Source organism: Protomyctophum parallelum, assembly GCF_964188405.1.
Source record: "Protomyctophum parallelum genome assembly, chromosome: 4".
Lineage (NCBI taxonomy): Eukaryota > Metazoa > Chordata > Actinopteri > Myctophiformes > Myctophidae > Protomyctophum > Protomyctophum parallelum.
Genome location: NC_139700.1, coordinates 57,336,281 through 57,356,409, shown reverse-complemented (window position 1 = coordinate 57,356,409; position 20,129 = coordinate 57,336,281). Strand labels below are relative to the sequence as shown.

At 51.1% G+C, this 20,129-nt stretch overlaps 1 protein-coding gene across 1 annotated transcript in view; it reads right to left on the bottom strand.

The window, feature by feature from the left end:
- Nucleotides 1-1,716: 1,716 nt before the first annotated feature.
- The window catches only part of fan1 (FANCD2 and FANCI associated nuclease 1), a 36,973-nt gene continuing 18,560 nt past the window's right edge, over nucleotides 1,717-20,129 (bottom strand). The window contains exons 7-14 of the mRNA XM_083762917.1: nucleotides 19,935-20,043; nucleotides 19,321-19,440; nucleotides 17,157-17,321; nucleotides 15,241-15,394; nucleotides 13,927-14,030; nucleotides 11,305-11,499; nucleotides 2,913-3,041; nucleotides 1,717-2,107 (exon numbers count right to left, since the gene is read on the bottom strand). Coding sequence (XP_083619043.1) covers nucleotides 1,964-2,107; nucleotides 2,913-3,041; nucleotides 11,305-11,499; nucleotides 13,927-14,030; nucleotides 15,241-15,394; nucleotides 17,157-17,321; nucleotides 19,321-19,440; nucleotides 19,935-20,043 — 1,120 coding nt within the window. The 3' untranslated portion in view covers nucleotides 1,717-1,963. The remainder of the gene's footprint in view (nucleotides 2,108-2,912; nucleotides 3,042-11,304; nucleotides 11,500-13,926; nucleotides 14,031-15,240; nucleotides 15,395-17,156; nucleotides 17,322-19,320; nucleotides 19,441-19,934; nucleotides 20,044-20,129) is intronic.

Below are 20,129 nucleotides of genomic sequence, written 5' to 3'. Positions count from 1 at the left end.
GCCGCCGTCTCATTTGGGGGGCGTGGCATTTGTAGTCCTAACGGACATGAAGTGGGGCCACCGTCTCATTTGGGGGGCGTGACATTTGTAGTTCTAACGGACATGAAGTGGGGCCACCGTCTCATTTGGGGGGCGTGGCATTTGTAGTCCTAACGGACATGAAGTGGGGCCGCCGTCTCATTTGGGGGCGTGGCATTTGTAGTCCTAACGGACATGAAGTGGGGCCGCCGTCTCATTTGGGGGGCGTGGCATTTGTAGTCCTAACGGACATGAAGTGGGGCCGCCGTCTCATTTGGGGGGCGTGGCATTTGTAGTTCTAACGGACATGAAGTGGGGCCACCGTCTCATTTGGGGGCGTGGCATTTGTAGTCCTAACGGACATGAAGTGGGGCCGCCGTCTCATTTGGGGGGCGTGGCATTTGTAGTTCTAACGGACATGAAGTGGGACCACCGTCTCATTTGGGGGGGCGTGGCATTTGTAGTTCTAACAGACATGAAGTGGGGCCGCCGTCTCATTTGGGGGGCGTGGCATTTGTAGTCCTAACGGACATGAAGTGGGACCGCCGTCTCATTTGGGGGGCGTGGCATTTGTAGTTCTAACAGACATGAAGTGGGGCCGCCGTCTCATTTGGGGGGCGTGGCATTTGTAGTTCTAACAGACATGAAGTGGGGCCGCCGTCTCATTTGGGGGGCGTGGCATTTGTAGTCCTAACGGACATGAAGTGGGACCGCCGTCTCATTTGGGGGGCGTGACATTTGTAGTCCTAACGGACATGAAGTGGGGCCACCGTCTCATTTGGGGGGCGTGGCATTTGTAGTCCTAACGGACATGAAGTGGGGCCGCCGTCTCATTTGGGGGGCGTGGCATTTGTAGTCCTAACGGACATGAAGTGGGACCGCCGTCTCATTTGGGGGGCGTGACATTTGTAGTCCTAACGGACATGAAGTGGGGCCACCGTCTCATTTGGGGGGCGTGGCATTTGTAGTCCTAACGGACATGAAGTGGGGCCACCGTCTCATTTGGGGGGCGTGGCATTTGTAGTTCTAACGGACATGAAGTGGGGCCGCCGTCTCATTTGGGGGGCGTGGCATTTGTAGTCCTAACGGACATGAAGTGGGGCCGCCGTCTCATTTGGGGGGCGTGGCATTTGTAGTCCTAACGGACATGAAGTGGGGCCGCCGTCTCATTTGGGGGGCGTGGCATTTGTAGTCCTAACGGACATGAAGTGGGGCCACCGTCTCATTTGGGGGGCGTGGCATTTGTAGTTCTAACGGACATGAAGTGGGGCCGCCGTCTCATTTGGGGGGCGTGGCATTTGTAGTCCTAACGGACATGAAGTGGGGCCGCCGTCTCATTTGGGGGGCGTGGCATTTGTAGTTCTAACGGACATGAAGTGGGACCGCCGTCTCATTTGGGGGGCGTGGCATTTGTAGTCCTAACGGACATGAAGTGGGGCCGCCGTCTCATTTGGGGGCGTGACATTTGTAGTCCTAACGGACGTGACATTTGTAGTTCTAACGGACATGAAGTGGGGCCACCGTCTCATTTGGGGGGCGTGGCATTTGTAGTCCTAACGGACATGAAGTGGGGCCGCCGTCTCATTTGGGGGCGTGACATTTGTAGTCCTAACGGACGTGACATTTGTAGTTCTAACGGACATGAAGTGGGGCCGCCGTCTCATTTGGGGGCGTGACATTTGTAGTCCTAACGGACGTGACATTTGTAGTTCTAACGGACATGAAGTGGGGCCGCCGTCTCATTTGGGGGCGTGGCATTTGTAGTCCCCGCACAGGACGTCACTGAACGTCCGTCCACCTCCAGGAACGTTCTGCAGTTCCACTTTCGGCCAGTAGGGCAGTCAGTGGCAGTAGTTTGTAGTAGTAGGGCAGTAGGGCAGCCAGTCAGTGGCAGCTTCCACAACGTTTGGACAGTCGCTCTGCAGGGGGCGTGGTCATCGGGTCATCACTCCACACAGGCTCCTCCCCCTCTGGCGCCCTGAGAGGTCACATGACAAACCTCCACCTGAGCCCCGAGCGTCGTCAGCTCGTCCAACCAGATCTGCTGCTTCTGAGACAGACGGTCGCTGGGCCCCTTCACCTCCACCAGCTGTCAATCAATCAATCATTAACCAATCAGTACGGTCGCTGGGTCCCTTCACCTCCACCAGCTGTCAATCAATCAATCAATCAATCATTAACCAATCAGCACGGTCGCTGGGTCCCTTCACCTCCACCAGCTGTCAATCAATCAATCAATCAATCAATCAATCAATCATTAACCAATCAGTACGGTCGCTGGGTCCCTTCACCTCCACCAGCTGTCAATCAATCAATCAATCAATCATTCAATCATTAACCAATCAGTACGGTCGCTGGGCCCCTACACCTCCACCAGCGTCGCAGCCCCGCCCCCTCGAGAGAGCCGGAAAATAAATCCCCGTTCATTTTCCTCATAGACTTTTCAGAAAGTATTTATTTAAAGACGTTTACGCCGCGGACAAGGCAACTCTTGTCGTGACAAATCATGACAACAAACACAATTTTTCGGGCTGAACAAATAATTAGACACACACAAAATATAAAATATTGTGTGTGTTGTCATGATTTGTCACGAGTTGGCTTCGTACGACGCTTAAAAGGTCTTTAAATAAATACGTTTTGAAATGTCTATGGGGGAAAAATGCATTGGGATTCATTTCCTGGGCCTGGCGTCGTCATGAAAGGGGGAGGGACTGCGACGCTCTATAGTCGGAGGTTTTAGAGTTAATAATAATAATAATAATAATAATAATAACCTTATAGTCGGAGGTTTTAGAGTTAATAATAATAATAATAATAATAATAATAATAATAACCTTATATTCGGAGGTTCTAGAGTTAATAATAATAATAATAATAATAATAATAATAACCTTATATTCGGAGGTTCTAGAGTTCCAAACGATCAGATCGGGTAAACCTCCTCGACGGTGTCTGTAGTCCTTCATCATCCTCTTCATCATCCCTGCTAAGAACACGCCTCCCAGACAGCACACCACGCCCTGTGCACACGTACACATGCACATACGCACACACGCACGCACGCACACATTTAACATCTTTATTTGCATTCACATTTTACCTTGGCCTGCTGCACAGAGGAGAACCGTACCTTAGAGAGGAGAACCGTACCTTAGAGAGGAGAACCGTACCTTAGCCTGCTGCAGGGAGGAGAACCGTACCTTAGAGAGGAGAACCGTACCTCAGAGAGGAGAACCGTACCTTAGAGAGGAGAACCGTACCTTAGAGAGGAGAACCGTACCTTAGAGAGGAGAACCGTACCTCAGAGAGGAGAACCGTACCTCAGAGAGGAGAACCGTACCTCAGAGAGGAGAACCGTACCTTAGAGAGGAGAACCGTACCTTAGAGAGGAGAACCGTACCTTAGAGAGGAGAACCGTACCTTAGAGAGGAGAACCGTACCTTAGAGAGGAGAACCGTACCTTAGAGAGGAGAACCGTACCTTAGAGAGGAGAACCGTACCTTAGAGAGGAGAACCGTACCTTAGAGAGGAGAACCGTACCTTAGAGAGGAGAACCGTACCTTAGAGAGGAGAACCGTACCTTAGAGAGGAGAACCGTACCTTAGAGAGGAGAACCGTACCTTAGAGAGGAGAACCGTACCTTAGAGAGGAGAACCGTACCTTAGAGAGGAGAACCGTACCTTAGAGAGGAGAACCGTACCTTAGAGAGGAGAACCGTACCTTAGAGAGGAGAACCGTACCTCAGAGAGGAGAACCGTACCTCAGAGAGGAGAACCGTACCTTAGAGAGGAGAACCGTACCTTAGAGAGGAGAACCGTACCTTAGAGAGGAGAACCGTACCTTAGAGAGGAGAACCGTACCTTAGAGAGGAGAACCGTACCTTAGAGAGGAGAACCGTACCTTAGAGAGGAGAACCGTACCTTAGAGAGGAGAACCGTACCTTAGAGAGGAGAACCGTACCTTAGAGAGGAGAACCGTACCTTAGAAAGGAGAACCGTACCTTAGAGAGGAGAACCGTACCTTAGAGAGGAGAACCGTACCTCAGAGAGGAGAACCGTACCTTAGAGAGGAGAACCGTACCTTAGAGAGGAGAACCGTACCTTAGAGAGGAGAACCGTACCTTAGAGAGGAGAACCGTACCTTAGAGGAGAACCGTACCTTAGAGAGGAGAACCGTACCTTAGAGAGGAGAACCGTACCTCAGAGAGGAGAACCGTACCTTAGAGAGGAGAACCGTACCTCAGAGAGGAGAACCGTACCTTAGAGAGGAGAACCGTACCTTAGAGAGGAGAACCGTACCTCAGAGAGGAGAACCGTACCTTAGAGAGGAGAACCGTACCTTAGAGAGGAGAACCGTACCTCAGAGAGGAGAACCGTACCTTAGAGAGGAGAACCGTACCTTAGAGAGGAGAACCGTACCTTAGAGGAGAACCGTACCTTAAGGAGAACCATACCTCAGAGAGGAGAACCGTACCTTAGAGAGGAGAACCGTACCTTAGAGAGGAGAACCATACCTTAGAGAGGAGAACCGTACCTTAGAGAGGAGAACCGTACCTTAGAGAGGAGAACCGTACCTCAGAGAGGAGAACCGTACCTCAGAGAGGAGAACCATACCTTAGAGAGGAGAACCGTACCTTAGAGAGGAGAACCGTACCTCAGAGAGGAGAACCGTACCTTAGAGAGGAGAACCGTACCTCAGAGAGGAGAACCGTACCTTAGAGAGGAGAACCGTACCTTAGAGAGGAGAACCGTACCTTAGAGAGGAGAACCGTACCTTAGAGAGGAGAACCGTACCTCAGAGAGGAGAACCGTACCTTAGAGGAGAACCGTACCTTAGAGAGGAGAACCGTACCTTAGAGAGGAGAACCGTACCTTAGAGAGGAGAACCGTACCTTAGAGAGGAGAACCGTACCTTAGAGAGGAGAACCGTACCTTAGAGAGGAGAACCGTACCTTAGAGAGGAGAACCGTACCTTAGAGAGGAGAACCGTACCTTAGAGAGGAGAACCGTACCTTAGAGAGGAGAACCGTACCTTAGAGAGGAGAACCGTACCTTAGAGAGGAGAACCGTACCTTAGAGAGGAGAACCGTACCTTAGAGAGGAGAACCGTACCTTAGAGAGGAGAACCGTACCTTAGAGAGGAGAACCGTACCTTAGAGAGGAGAACCGTACCTTAGAGAGGAGAACCGTACCTTAGAGAGGAGAACCGTACCTTAGAGAGGAGAACCGTACCTTAGAGAGGAGAACCGTACCTTAGAGAGGAGAACCGTACCTTAGAGAGGAGAACCGTACCTTAGAGGAGAACCGTACCTTAGAGAGGAGAACCGTACCTTAGAGAGGAGAACCGTACCTCAGAGAGGAGAACCGTACCTTAGAGAGGAGAACCGTACCTTAGAGAGGAGAACCGTACCTTAGAGAGGAGAACCGTACCTTAGAGAGGAGAACCGTACCTTAGAGAGGAGAACCGTACCTCAGAGAGGAGAACCGTACCTCAGAGAGGAGAACCGTACCTTAGAGAGGAGAACCGTACCTTAGAGAGGAGAACCGTACCTCAGAGAGGAGAACCGTACCTTAGAGAGGAGAACCGTACCTTAGAGAGGAGAACCGTACCTTAGAGAGGAGAACCGTACCTCAGAGAGGAGAACCGTACCTTAGAGAGGAGAACCGTACCTTAGAGAGGAGAACCGTACCTTAGAGAGGAGAACCGTACCTCAGAGAGGAGAACCGTACCTTAGAGAGGAGAACCGTACCTTAGAGAGGAGAACCGTACCTTAGAGAGGAGAACCGTACCTTAGAGAGGAGAACCGTACCTCAGAGAGGAGAACCGTACCTTAGAGAGGAGAACCGTACCTTAGAAAGGAGAACCGTACCTTAGAGAGGAGAACCGTACCTCAGAGAGGAGAACCGTACCTTAGAGAGGAGAACCGTACCTTAGAGAGGAGAACCGTACCTTAGAGAGGAGAACCGTACCTTAGAGAGGAGAACCGTACCTTAGAGAGGAGAACCGTACCTTAGAGAGGAGAACCGTACCTCAGGGAGGAGAACCGTACCTTAGAGAGGAGAACCGTACCTTAGAGAGGAGAACCGTACCTTAGAGAGGAGAACCGTACCTTAGAGAGGAGAACCGTACCTTAGAGAGGAGAACCGTACCTTAGAGAGGAGAACCGTACCTTAGAGAGGAGAACCGTACCTCAGGGAGGAGAACCGTACCTCAGAGAGGAGAACCGTACCTCAGAGAGGAGAACCGTACCTTAGAGAGGAGAACCGTACCTTAGAGAGGAGAACCGTACCTTAGAGAGGAGAACCGTACCTTAGAGAGGAGAACCGTACCTTAGAGAGGAGAACCGTACCTTAGAGAGGAGAACCGTACCTTAGAGAGGAGAACCGTACCTCAGAGAGGAGAACCGTACCTTAGAGAGGAGAACCGTACCTTAGAGAGGAGAACCGTACCTTAGAGAGGAGAACCGTACCTTAGAGAGGAGAACCGTACCTTAGAGAGGAGAACCGTACCTTAGAGAGGAGAACCGTACCTTAGAGAGGAGAACCGTACCTTAGAGAGGAGAACCGTACCTTAGAGAGGAGAACCGTACCTTAGAGAGGAGAACCGTACCTTAGAGAGGAGAACCGTACCTCAGAGAGGAGAACCGTACCTTAGAGAGGAGAACCGTACCTTAGAGAGGAGAACCGTACCTTAGAGAGGAGAACCGTACCTTAGAGAGGAGAACCGTACCTTAGAGAGGAGAACCGTACCTCAGAGAGGAGAACCGTACCTTAGAGAGGAGAACCGTACCTCAGAGAGGAGAACCGTACCTTAGAGAGGAGAACCGTACCTTAGAGAGGAGAACCGTACCTTAGAGAGGAGAACCGTACCTCAGAGAGGAGAACCGTACCTTAGAGAGGAGAACCGTACCTTAGAGAGGAGAACCGTACCTTAGAGAGGAGAACCGTACCTTAGAGAGGAGAACCGTACCTTAGAGAGGAGAACCGTACCTTAGAGAGGAGAACCGTACCTTAGAGAGGAGAACCGTACCTCAGAGAGGAGAACCGTACCTTAGAGAGGAGAACCGTACCTTAGAGAGGAGAACCGTACCTTAGAGAGGAGAACCGTACCTTAGAGAGGAGAACCGTACCTTAGAGAGGAGAACCGTACCTTAGAGAGGAGAACCGTACCTCAGAGAGGAGAACCGTACCTTAGAGAGGAGAACCGTACCTCAGAGAGGAGAACCGTACCTTAGAGGAGAACCGTACCTTAGAGAGGAGAACCGTACCTTAGAGAGGAGAACCGTACCTTAGAGAGGAGAACCGTACCTTAGAGAGGAGAACCGTACCTTAGAGAGGAGAACCGTACATTAGAGAGGAGAACCGTACCTTAGAGAGGAGAACCGTACCTTAGAGAGGAGAACCGTACCTCAGAGAGGAGAACCGTACCTTAGAGAGGAGAACCGTACCTTAGAGAGGAGAACCGTACCTCAGAGAGGAGAACCGTACCTTAGAGAGGAGAACCGTACCTTAGAGAGGAGAACCGTACCTTAGAGAGGAGAACCGTACCTTAGAGAGGAGAACCGTACCTTAGAGAGGAGAACCGTACCTTAGAGAGGAGAACCGTACCTTAGAGAGGAGAACCGTACCTTAGAGAGGAGAACCGTACCTTAGAGAGGAGAACCGTACCTTAGAGAGGAGAACCGTACCTTAGAGAGGAGAACCGTACCTTAGAGAGGAGAACCGTACCTCAGAGAGGAGAACCGTACCTTAGAGAGGAGAACCGTACCTTAGCCTGCTGCAGGGAGGAGAACCGTACCTTAGAGAGGAGAACCGTACCTTAGAGAGGAGAACCGTACCTTAGAGAGGAGAACCGTACCTTAGAGAGGAGAACCGTACCTTAGAGAGGAGAACCGTACCTCAGAGAGGAGAACCGTACCTTAGAGAGGAGAACCGTACCTTAGAGAGGAGAACCGTACCTTAGAGAGGAGAACCGTACCTCAGAGAGGAGAACCGTACCTTAGAGAGGAGAACCGTACCTTAGAGAGGAGAACCGTACCTTAGAGAGGAGAACCGTACCTTAGAGAGGAGAACCGTACCTTAGAGAGGAGAACCGTACCTTAGAGAGGAGAACCGTACCTTAGAGAGGAGAACCGTACCTTAGAGAGGAGAACCGTACCTTAGAGAGGAGAACCGTACCTTAGAGAGGAGAACCGTACCTTAGAGAGGAGAACCGTACCTTAGAGAGGAGAACCGTACCTCAGAGAGGAGAACCGTACCTTAGAGAGGAGAACCGTACCTTAGAGAGGAGAACCGTACCTCAGAGAGGAGAACCGTACCTTAGAGAGGAGAACCGTACCTCAGAGAGGAGAACCGTACCTTAGAGAGGAGAACCGTACCTTAGAGAGGAGAACCGTACCTTAGAGAGGAGAACCGTACCTTAGAGAGGAGAACCGTACCTTAGAGAGGAGAACCGTACCTTAGAGGAGAACCGTACCTCAGAGAGGAGAACCGTACCTTAGAGAGGAGAACCGTACCTTAGAGAGGAGAACCGTACCTTAGAGAGGAGAACCGTACCTTAGAGAGGAGAACCGTACCTTAGAGGAGAACCGTACCTTAGAGAGGAGAACCGTACCTTAGAGAGGAGAACCGTACCTCAGAGAGGAGAACCGTACCTCAGAGAGGAGAACCGTACCTTAGAGAGGAGAACCGTACCTTAGAGAGGAGAACCGTACCTTAGAGAGGAGAACCGTACCTTAGAGAGGAGAACCGTACCTTAGAGAGGAGAACCGTACCTTAGAGAGGAGAACCGTACCTTAGAGAGGAGAACCGTACCTTAGAGAGGAGAACCGTACCTTAGAGAGGAGAACCGTACCTTAGAGAGGAGAACCGTACCTCAGAGAGGAGAACCGTACCTTAGAGAGGAGAACCGTACCTTAGAGAGGAGAACCGTACCTTAGAGAGGAGAACCGTACCTCAGGGAGGAGAACCGTACCTTAGAGAGGAGAACCGTACCTCAGAGAGGAGAACCGTACCTCAGAGAGGAGAACCGTACCTTAGAGAGGAGAACCGTACCTTAGAGAGGAGAACCGTACCTTAGAGAGGAGAACCGTACCTTAGAGAGGAGAACCGTACCTTAGAGAGGAGAACCGTACCTTAGAGAGGAGAACCGTACCTTAGAGAGGAGAACCGTACCTTAGAGGAGAACCGTACCTTAGAGAGGAGAACCGTACCTTAGAGAGGAGAACCGTACCTTAGAGAGGAGAACCGTACCTCAGAGAGGAGAACCGTACCTTAGAGAGGAGAACCGTACCTTAGAGAGGAGAACCGTACCTTAGAGAGGAGAACCGTACCTTAGAGAGGAGAACCGTACCTTAGAGAGGAGAACCGTACCTTAGAGAGGAGAACCGTACCTTAGAGAGGAGAACCGTACCTTAGAGAGGAGAACCGTACCTTAGAGAGGAGAACCGTACCTTAGAGAGGAGAACCGTACCTTAGAGAGGAGAACCGTACCTTAGAGAGGAGAACCGTACCTTAGAGAGGAGAACCGTACCTTAGAGAGGAGAACCGTACCTTAGAGAGGAGAACCGTACCTCAGAGAGGAGAACCGTACCTTAGAGAGGAGAACCGTACCTTAGAGAGGAGAACCGTACCTCAGAGAGGAGAACCGTACCTTAGAGAGGAGAACCGTACCTTAGAGAGGAGAACCGTACCTCAGAGAGGAGAACCGTACCTTAGAGAGGAGAACCGTACCTTAGAGAGGAGAACCGTACCTCAGAGAGGAGAACCGTACCTTAGAGAGGAGAACCGTACCTCAGAGAGGAGAACCGTACCTCAGAGAGGAGAACCGTACCTTAGAGAGGAGAACCGTACCTTAGAGAGGAGAACCGTACCTTAGAGAGGAGAACCGTACCTTAGAGAGGAGAACCGTACCTTAGAGAGGAGAACCGTACCTTAGAGAGGAGAACCGTACCTTAGAGAGGAGAACCGTACCTTAGAGAGGAGAACCGTACCTTAGAGAGGAGAACCGTACCTTAGAGAGGAGAACCGTACCTTAGAGAGGAGAACCGTACCTTAGAGAGGAGAACCGTACCTTAGAGAGGAGAACCGTACCTCAGAGAGGAGAACCGTACCTTAGAGAGGAGAACCGTACCTTAGAGAGGAGAACCGTACCTCAGAGAGGAGAACCGTACCTTAGAGAGGAGAACCGTACCTTAGAGAGGAGAACCGTACCTTAGAGAGGAGAACCGTACCTTAGAGAGGAGAACCGTACCTTAGAGGAGAACCGTACCTTAGAGAGGAGAACCGTACCTTAGAGAGGAGAACCGTACCTTAGAGAGGAGAACCGTACCTTAGAGAGGAGAACCGTACCTTAGAGAGGAGAACCGTACCTCAGAGAGGAGAACCGTACCTCAGAGAGGAGAACCGTACCTCAGAGAGGAGAACCGTACCTTAGAGAGGAGAACCGTACCTTAGAGAGGAGAACCGTACCTTAGAGAGGAGAACCGTACCTTAGAGAGGAGAACCGTACCTTAGAGAGGAGAACCGTACCTTAGAGAGGAGAACCGTACCTTAGAGAGGAGAACCGTACCTTAGAGAGGAGAACCGTACCTTAGAGAGGAGAACCGTACCTTAGAGAGGAGAACCGTACCTCAGAGAGGAGAACCGTACCTTAGAGAGGAGAACCGTACCTTAGAGAGGAGAACCGTACCTCAGAGAGGAGAACCGTACCTTAGAGAGGAGAACCGTACCTTAGAGAGGAGAACCGTACCTTAGAGAGGAGAACCGTACCTCAGAGAGGAGAACCGTACCTTAGAGAGGAGAACCGTACCTTAGAGAGGAGAACCGTACCTTAGAGAGGAGAACCGTACCTCAGAGAGGAGAACCGTACCTTAGAGAGGAGAACCGTACCTCAGAGAGGAGAACCGTACCTCAGAGAGGAGAACCGTACCTTAGGGAGGAGAACCGTACCTTAGAGAGGAGAACCGTACCTCAGAGAGGAGAACCGTACCTTAGAGGAGAACCGTACCTTAGAGGAGAACCGTACCTTAGAGGAGAACCGTACCTTAGAGAGGAGAACCGTACCTCAGAGAGGAGAACCGTACCTTAGAGAGGAGAACCGTACCTTAGAGAGGAGAACCGTACCTTAGAGAGGAGAACCGTACCTTAGAGAGGAGAACCGTACCTTAGAGAGGAGAACCGTACCTTAGAGAGGAGAACCGTACCTCAGAGAGGAGAACCGTACCTTAGAGAGGAGAACCGTACCTTAGAGAGGAGAACCGTACCTTAGAGAGGAGAACCGTACCTTGGCCTGCTGCAGGGAGGAGAACAGCTCCCAGGTCACCAGGGAACAAAGGGTTCCTTGGTGTTTTCTCCACACCTCCTCCAACATGTCACACAACGTCTCCACACACGCCTCCTCCAGCAGCTGCACGCGCGCGTCAAACGCCTCCTTTCTGCTGGCGTAGAAACCGTCGGTGAGCAGGTCCAGAGGACACGTCTGTCAGAAACAATAGAAACCGTCGGTGAGCAGGTCCAGAGGACACGTCTGTCAGAAACAATAGAAACCGTCGGTGAGCAGGTCCAGAGGACACCTCTGTCAGAAACAATAGAAACCGTCGGTGAGCAGGTCCAGAGGACACGTCTGTCGGGAACAATAGAAACAATGAGGTGAGCAGGTCCAGAGGACACGTCTGTCAGAAACAATAGAAACCGTCGGTGAGCAGGTCCAGAGGACACGTCTGTCAGAAACAATAGAAACCGTCGGTGAGCAGGTCCAGAGGACACGTCTGTCAGAAACAATAGAAACCGTCGGTGAGCAGGTCCAGAGGACACGTCTGTCAGAAACAATAGAAACCGTCGGTGAGCAGGTCCAGAGGACACGTCTGTCAGAAACAATAGAAACCGTCGGTGAGCAGGTCCAGAGGACACGTCTGTCAGAAACAATAGAAACCGTCGGTGAGCAGGTCCAGAGGACACGTCTGTCAGAAACAATAGAAACCGTCGGTGAGCAGGTCCAGAGGACACGTCTGTCAGAAACAATAGAAACCGTCGGTGAGCAGGTCCAGAGGACACGTCTGTCAGAAACAATAGAAACCGTCGGTGAGCAGGTCCAGAGGACACGTCTGTCAGAAACAATAGAAACCGTCGGTGAGCAGGTCCAGAGGACACGTCTGTCAGAAACAATAGAAACCGTCGGTGAGCAGGTCCAGAGGACACGTCTGTCAGAAACAATAGAAACCGTCGGTGAGCAGGTCCAGAGGACACGTCTGTCAGAAACAATAGAAACCGTCGGTGAGCAGGTCCAGAGGACACGTCTGTCAGAAACAATAGAAACCGTCGGTGAGCAGGTCCAGAGGACACGTCTGTCAGAAACAATAGAAACCGTCGGTGAGCAGGTCCAGAGGACACGTCTGTCAGAAACAATAGAAACCGTCGGTGAGCAGGTCCAGAGGACACGTCTGTCAGAAACATTAGAAACCGTCGGTGAGCAGGTCCAGAGGACACGTCTGTCAGAAACAATAGAAACCGTCGGTGAGCAGGTCCAGAGGACACGTCTGTCAGAAACAATAGAAACCGTCGGTGAGCAGGTCCAGAGGACACGTCTGTCAGAAACAATAGAAACCGTCAGTGAGCAGGTCCAGAGGACACGTCTGTCAGAAACAATAGAAACCGTCGGTGAGCAGGTCCAGAGGACACGTCTGTCGGGAACAATAGAAACCGTCGGTGAGCAGGTCCAGAGGACACGTCTGTCGGGAACAATAGAAACCGTCGGTGAGCAGGTCCAGAGGACACGTCTGTCAGAAACAATAGAAACCGTCGGTGAGCAGGTCCAGAGGACACGTCTGTCAGAAACAATAGAAACCGTCGGTGAGCAGGTCCAGAGGACACGTCTGTCGGGAACAATAGAAACCGTCGGTGAGCAGGTCCAGAGGACACGTCTGTCAGAAACAATAGAAACCGTCGGTGAGCAGGTCCAGAGGACACGTCTGTCAGAAACAATAGAAACCGTCGGTGAGCAGGTCCAGAGGACACGTCTGTCAGAAACAATAGAAACCGTCGGTGAGCAGGTCCAGAGGACACGTCTGTCAGAAACAATAGAAACCGTCGGTGAGCAGGTCCAGAGGACACGTCTGTCAGAAACAATAGAAACCGTCGGTGAGCAGGTCCAGAGGACACGTCTGTCAGAAACAATAGAAACCGTCGGTGAGCAGGTCCAGAGGACACGTCTGTCAGAAACAATAGAAACCGTCGGTGAGCAGGTCCAGAGGACACGTCTGTCGGGAACAATAGAAACCGTCGGTGAGCAGGTCCAGAGGACACGTCTGTCAGAAACAATAGAAACCGTCGGTGAGCAGGTCCAGAGGACATGTCTGTCAGAAACAATAGAAACCGTCAGTGAGCAGGTCCAGAGGACACGTCTGTCAGAAACAATAGAAACCGTCGGTGAGCAGGTCCAGAGGACACGTCTGTCAGAAACAATAGAAACCGTCGGTGAGCAGGTCCAGAGGACACGTCTGTCAGAAACAATAGAAACCGTCGGTGAGCAGGTCCAGAGGACACGTCTGTCAGAAACAATAGAAACCGTCGGTGAGCAGGTCCAGAGGACACGTCTGTCAGAAACATTAGAAACCGTCAGTGAGCAGGTCCAGAGGACACGTCTGTCGGGAACAATAGAAACCGTCAGTGAGCAGGTCCAGAGGACACGTCTGTCGGGAACAATAGAAACAATGAGGTGTGAATCTCACACCAGAAAAGATGGAACCAGAGCTCATCTCATCTCACACAGATGAAACCCACCCGACATTATGTTTACCTGGAAGGGGTTTGGTAGGGTTTACCAGGAAGGGGTTTGGTACCTGGTAGGGGTTTGGTAGGGTTTACCAGGAAGGGGTTTGGTACCTGGTAGGGGTTTGGTAGGGTTTACCTGGAAGGGGTTTCGGAACACATCTGGGACTCCCTCCATGAAGAGAACGTCCCAGAGCAGAAGAGCCAGCAAGGTAGAGAAGGTCCCTCCCTCTCCATGGATCCCTGTTGTCACATGACATGATTCACCAGGATTAGAGCTCTGCTTCTCTAAGTGGGTGACGTGACACCCTAGGGTGTCCAGTGTCCAGTGCATAGCCTACTGCAGGCCTGGTTGACTAGATGTAGAAGACATGTGTCCAGTGCATAGCCTACTGCAGGCCTGGTTGACTAGGTGTAGAAGACATGTGTCCAGTGCATAGCCTACTGCAGGCCTGGTTGACTAGGTGTAGAAGACATGTGTCCAGTGCATAGACTACTGCAGGCCTGGTTGACTAGATCTAGAAGACATGTGTCCAGTGCATAGCCTACTGCAGGCCTGGTTGACTAGGTGTAGAAGACACGTGTCCAGTGCATAGCCTACTGCAGGCCTGGTTGACTAGATTTAGAAGACATGTGTCCAGTGCATAGCCTACTGCAGGCCTGGTTGAATAGATTTAGAAGACATGTGTCCAGTGCATAGCCTACTGCAGGCCTGGTAGACTAGATGTAGAAGACATGTGTCCAGTGCATAGCCTACTGCAGGCCTGGTTGACTAGATTTAGAAGACATGTGTCCAGTGCATAGCCTACTGCAGGCCTGGTAGACTAGATGTAGAAGACATGTGTCCAGTGCATAGCCTACTGCAGGCCTGGTTGACTAGATTTAGAAGACATGTGTCCAGTGCATAGCCTACTGCAGGCCTGGTAGACTAGATTTAGAAGACATGTGTCCAGTGCATAGCCTACTGCAGGCCTGGTAGACTAGATTTAGAAGACATGTGTCCAGTGCATAGCCTACTGCAGGCCTGGTAGACTAGATTTAGAAGACATGTGTCCAGTGCATAGCCTACTGCAGGCCTGGTAGACTAGATTTAGAAGACATGTGTCCAGTGCATAGCCTACTGCAGGCCTGGTAGACTAGATTTAGAAGACATGTGTCCAGTGCATAGCCTACTGCAGGCCTGGCCTGGTTGGTTGGTCCTGCCAATAGCATAAGGCTAACAGGAAGCCTACCTGATTGGTCCTGCCAGTAGCATAATGCTTGTCTCAAAGATTAAGCCATGCATGTCTAAGTACAAATGGCTTGTACAGTATTACCGTATCATTACAGTACAGTACAGTACAGTACAGTACAGTACAGTACAGTACAGTACAGTACAGTACAGTACAGTACAGTACAGTACAGTACAGTACAGTACAGTACAGTACAGTACAGTACAGTACAGTAATAGTACCTTGGTCAAAGCCCAGCCTGCGGTAGTGTGCCAGTGACAGTTGTTCCACGGTGCACATGACTGTGGCCTCGTCAGCGCCTCCCTGTGGCTGCATGAGGAACACATTCTTCCCCGTCCCGCCTTCATGTGGAAACAGCTGTCCACAGATTGTCACCTAAAGGGTTAACAACAAGTTAAAGGACCACTTCACCACTTTTCAACCTGTCCTCACTAATGTTCATGATAAAATAGCACAATTTTTTCCTACTATGTCTGTGTCTCATAGGAGGGCTGTGGGCAGTTCAGAAACCAGTCTGTGTCTCATAGGAGGGCTGTGGGCGGTTCAGAAACCAGTCTGTGTCTCATAGGAGGGCTGTGGGCGGTTCAGAAACCAGTCTGTGTCTCATAGGAGGGCTGTGGGCAGTTCAGAAACCAGTCTATGCCTCACAGGAGGGCTGTGGGCAGTTCAGAAACCAGTCTGTGTCTCATAGGAGGGCTGTGGGCAGTTCAGAAACCAGTCTGTGTCTCATAGGAGGGCTGTGGGCCGTTCAGAAACCAGTCTGTGTCTCATAGGAGGGCTGTGGGCGGTTCAGAAACCAGTATGTGTCTCATAGGAGGGCTGTGGGCAGTTCAGAAACCAGTCTGTGTCTCATAGGAGGGCTGTGGGCGGTTCAGAAACCAGTCTGTGTCTCATAGGAGGGCTGTGGGCGGTTCAGAAACCAGTCTGTGTCTCATAGGAGGGCTGTGGGCTGTTCAGAAACCAGTCTGTGTCTCATAGGAGGGCTGTGGGCAGTTGAGAAACCAGTCTGTGTCTCATAGGAGGGCTGTGGGCAGTTAAGAAACCAGTCTGTGCCTCACAGGAGGGCTGTGGGCAGTTCAGAAACCAGTCTGTGTCTCATAGGAGGGCTGTGGGTGGTTCAGAAACCAGTCTGTGTCTCATAGGAGGGCTGTGGGCAGTTCAGAAACCAGTCTGTGTCTCATAGGAGGGGCTGTGGGCAGTTCAGAAACCAGTCTGTGCCTCACAGGAGGGCTGTGGGCAGTTCAGAAACCAGTATGTGTCTCATAGGAGGGCTGTGGGCAGTTCAGAAACCAGTCTGTGTCTCATAGGAGGGCTGTGGGCGGTTCAGAAACCAGTATGTGTCTCATAGGAGGGCTGTGGGCAGTTCAGAAACCAGTCTGTGTCTCATAGGAGGGCTGTGGGCGGTTCAGAAACCAGTCTGTGTCTCATAGGAGGGCTGTGGGCGGTTCAGAAACCAGTCTGTGTCTCATAGGAGCGCTGTGGGCTGTTCAGAAACCAGTCTGTGTCTCATAGGAGGGCTGTGGGCAGTTCAGAAACCAGTCTGTGTCTCATAGGAGGGCTGTGGGCTGTTCAGAAACCAGTCTGTGTCTCATAGGAGGGCTGCGGGCAGTTCAGAAACCAGTCTGTGTCTCATAGGATGGCTGTGGGCAGTTCAGATACCAGTCTGTGTCTCATAGGAGGGCTGTGGGCGGTTCAGAAACCAGTCTGTCTCATAGGAGGGCTGTGGGCGGTTCAGAAACCAGTCTGTGTCTCATAGGAGGGCTGTGGGCGGTTCAGAAACCAGTCTGTGTCTCATAGGAGGGCTGTGGGCGGTTCAGAAACCAGTCTGTGTCTCATAGGAGGGCTGTGGGTGGTTCAGAAACCAGTCTGTGTCTCATAGGAGGGCTGTGGGCAGTTCAGAAACCAGTCTGTGTCTCATAGGAGGGCTGTGGGCTGTTCAGAAACCAGTCTGTGTCTCATAGGAGGGCTGTGGGCAGTTCAGAAACCAGTCTGTGTCTCATAGGAGGGCTGTGGGCAGTTCAGAAACCAGTCTGTGTCTCATAGGAGGGCTGTGGGCAGTTCGGAAACCTGTATACCAGTGGATTGATGGGTCATGTGACTCACATGTGGGCGGAGCTTAAACAGTCATGTGACTCACGTGTGGGACGTCCTGGACGCTGACAGTGGGCAGGGCTCTGAGCTGTGGGCGGAGCTTCTTAAAGGAAGGAGACTCCGTCATCCGGACGGCCCTCTGGTGGAGAGAGAGACGATGGGCGGTCCTCACCAGCGGGTCCCCGAGACCCTGACCGATGGCTCCGATGGCCTGGGGGCCACAAGAGACCCTGTTTATTAACCATGAGACCCTGACCGATGGCTCCGATGGCCTGGGGGCCACAAGAGACCCTGTTTATTAACCATGAGACCCTGACCAATGGCTCCGATGGCCTGGGGGCCACAAGAGACCCTGTTTACTAACCCTGACTCTCTGAGACCCTGTTCACTAACCCTGACTCTCTGAGACCCTGTTCACTAACCCTGACTCTCTGAGACCCTGTTCACTAACCCTGACTCTCTGAGACCCTGTTCACTAACCCTGACTCTCTGAGACCCTGTTCACTGACCCTGACTCTCTGAGACCCTGTTCACTAACCCTGACTCTCTGAGACCCTGTTCACTAACCCTGACTCTCTGAGACCCTGTTCACTAACCCTGACTCCCTGAGACCCTGTTCACTAACCCTGACTCTCTGAGACCCTGTTCACTAACCCTGACTCTCTGAGACCCTGTTCACTAACCCTGAGACCCTGTTCACTAACCCTGACTCTCTGAGACCCTGTTCACTAACCCTGACTCTCTGAGACCCTGTTCACTAACCCTGACTCTCTGAGACCCTGTTCACTAACCCTGACTCTCTGAGACCCTGTTCACTGACCCTGACTCTCTGAGACCCTGTTCACTAACCCTGCCTCTCTGAGACCCTGTTCACTAACCCTGACTCTCTGAGACCCTGTTCACTAACCCTGAGACCCTGTTCACTAACCCTGACTCTCTGAGACCCTGTTCACTAACCCTGACTCTCTGAGACCCTGTTCACTAACCCTGACTCTCTGAGACCCTGTTCACTAACCCTGACTCTCTGAGACCCTGTTCACTGACCCTGACTCTCTGAGACCCTGTTCACTAACCCTGACTCTCTGAGACCCTGTTCACTAACCCTGACTCTCTGAGACCCTGTTCACTAACCCTGACTCTCTGAGACCCTGTTCACTAACCCTGACTCTCTGAGACCCTGTTCACTAACCCTGACTCTCTGAGACCCTGTTCACTAACCCTGACTCTCTGAGACCCTGTTCACTAACCCTGAGACCCTGTTCACTAACCCTGACTCTCTGAGACCCTGTTCACTAACCCTGACTCTCTGAGACCCTGTTCACTAACCCTGACTCTCTGAGACCCTGTTCACTAACCCTGACTCTCTGAGACCCTGTTCACTAACCCTGACTCTCTGAGACCCTGTTCACTAACCCTGACTCTCTGAGACCCTGTTCACTAACCCTGACTCTCTGAGTCCCTGTTCACTAACCCTGACTCTCTGAGTCCCTGTTCACTAACCCTGAGACCCTGTTCACTAACCCTGACTCTCTGAGACCCTGTTCACTAACCCTGACTCTCTGAGACCCTGTTCACTAACCCTGAGACCCTGTTCACTAACCCTGACTCTCTGAGACCCTGTTCACTAACCCTGACTCTCTGAGACCCTGTTCACTAACCCTGACTCTCTGAGACCCTGTTCACTAACCCTGACTCTCTGAGACCCTGTTCACTAACCCTGAGACCCTGTTCACTAACCCTGACTCTCTGAGACCCTGTTCACTAACCCTGACTCTCTGAGACCCTGTTCACTAACCCTGAGACCCTGACCGATGGCCACTACAGCCTGAGGACGAGAGTTTACTAAAACCTAAACCGTAGTTTGAGATGAAACAGTGTTCAGGCTAAACTACCTTTAGAATAAAGGCGTCAAGTGTATTTACATGCCCATGTAGTTTGAGGTTAATTAACACACCAGTTCAGGTAGTTTGAGGCTAATTAACACACCAGTTCAGGTAGTTTGAGGCTAATTAACACACCAGTTCAGGTAGTTTGAGGTTAATTAACACACCAGTTCAGGTAGTTTGAGGCTAATTAACACACCTGTTCAGGTAGTTTGAGGCTAATTAACACACCAGTTCAGGTAGTTTGAGGTTAATTAACACACCAGTTCAGGTAGTTTGAGGCTAATTAACACACCAGTTCAGGTAGTTTGAGGCTAATTAACACACCTGTTCAGGTAGTTTGAGATGCTGCTGCAGGTTCAATGCCAGCCTGTCCCACCAGCGCCCTCTGCTGTCCAGACAGTAAACACTCTGAGCCAGTAGAGCCCTCAGCTCACTGACGGCTTCCTGTTGAACATAATTTAATCATTAATTAATCACATAATGAACCATTTAATCATTAATTAATCACATAATGAACCATTTAATAATAATTAATTCATCACATAATGAACCATTTAATCATTAATTAATCACATAATGAACCATTTAATAATAATTAATTCATCACATAATGAACCATTTAATCATTAATTAATCACATAATGAACCATTTAATCATTATCAATAAATAACATGCGTGTTGTGTAGCGTGTACATGCTACGTGTTGTGTTGCGTGTGCGTGTTGTGTTGCGTGTGTGTAGTGTGTAGCATGTTGTGTAGCGTGTACATGCTACGTGTTGTGTTGCGTGTGCGTGTTGTGTGTAGCGTGTTGTGTATCATGTTGTGTAGCGTGTACATGCTACGTGTTGTGTTGCGTGTGGGTGTTGTGTAGCGTGTACATGCTACGTGTTGTGTTGCGTGTTGTGTAGCGTGTTGCGTGTTGTGTGTAAACTCTGACCTCGTATCGCCGCAGCCGTTGTAGGACGTCGACTCCTCTGGAGATAATACGAGTGTAAACACTTCCTGTGGTGAAACAGCGTAGAAACACAGGGAACGCCTCCTGGTGGCTGAATGGAGACACTACAGTTACAACACAGATAGAGCCTCCTGGTGGATGAATGGAGACACCACAGTTACAACACCATTACTATAG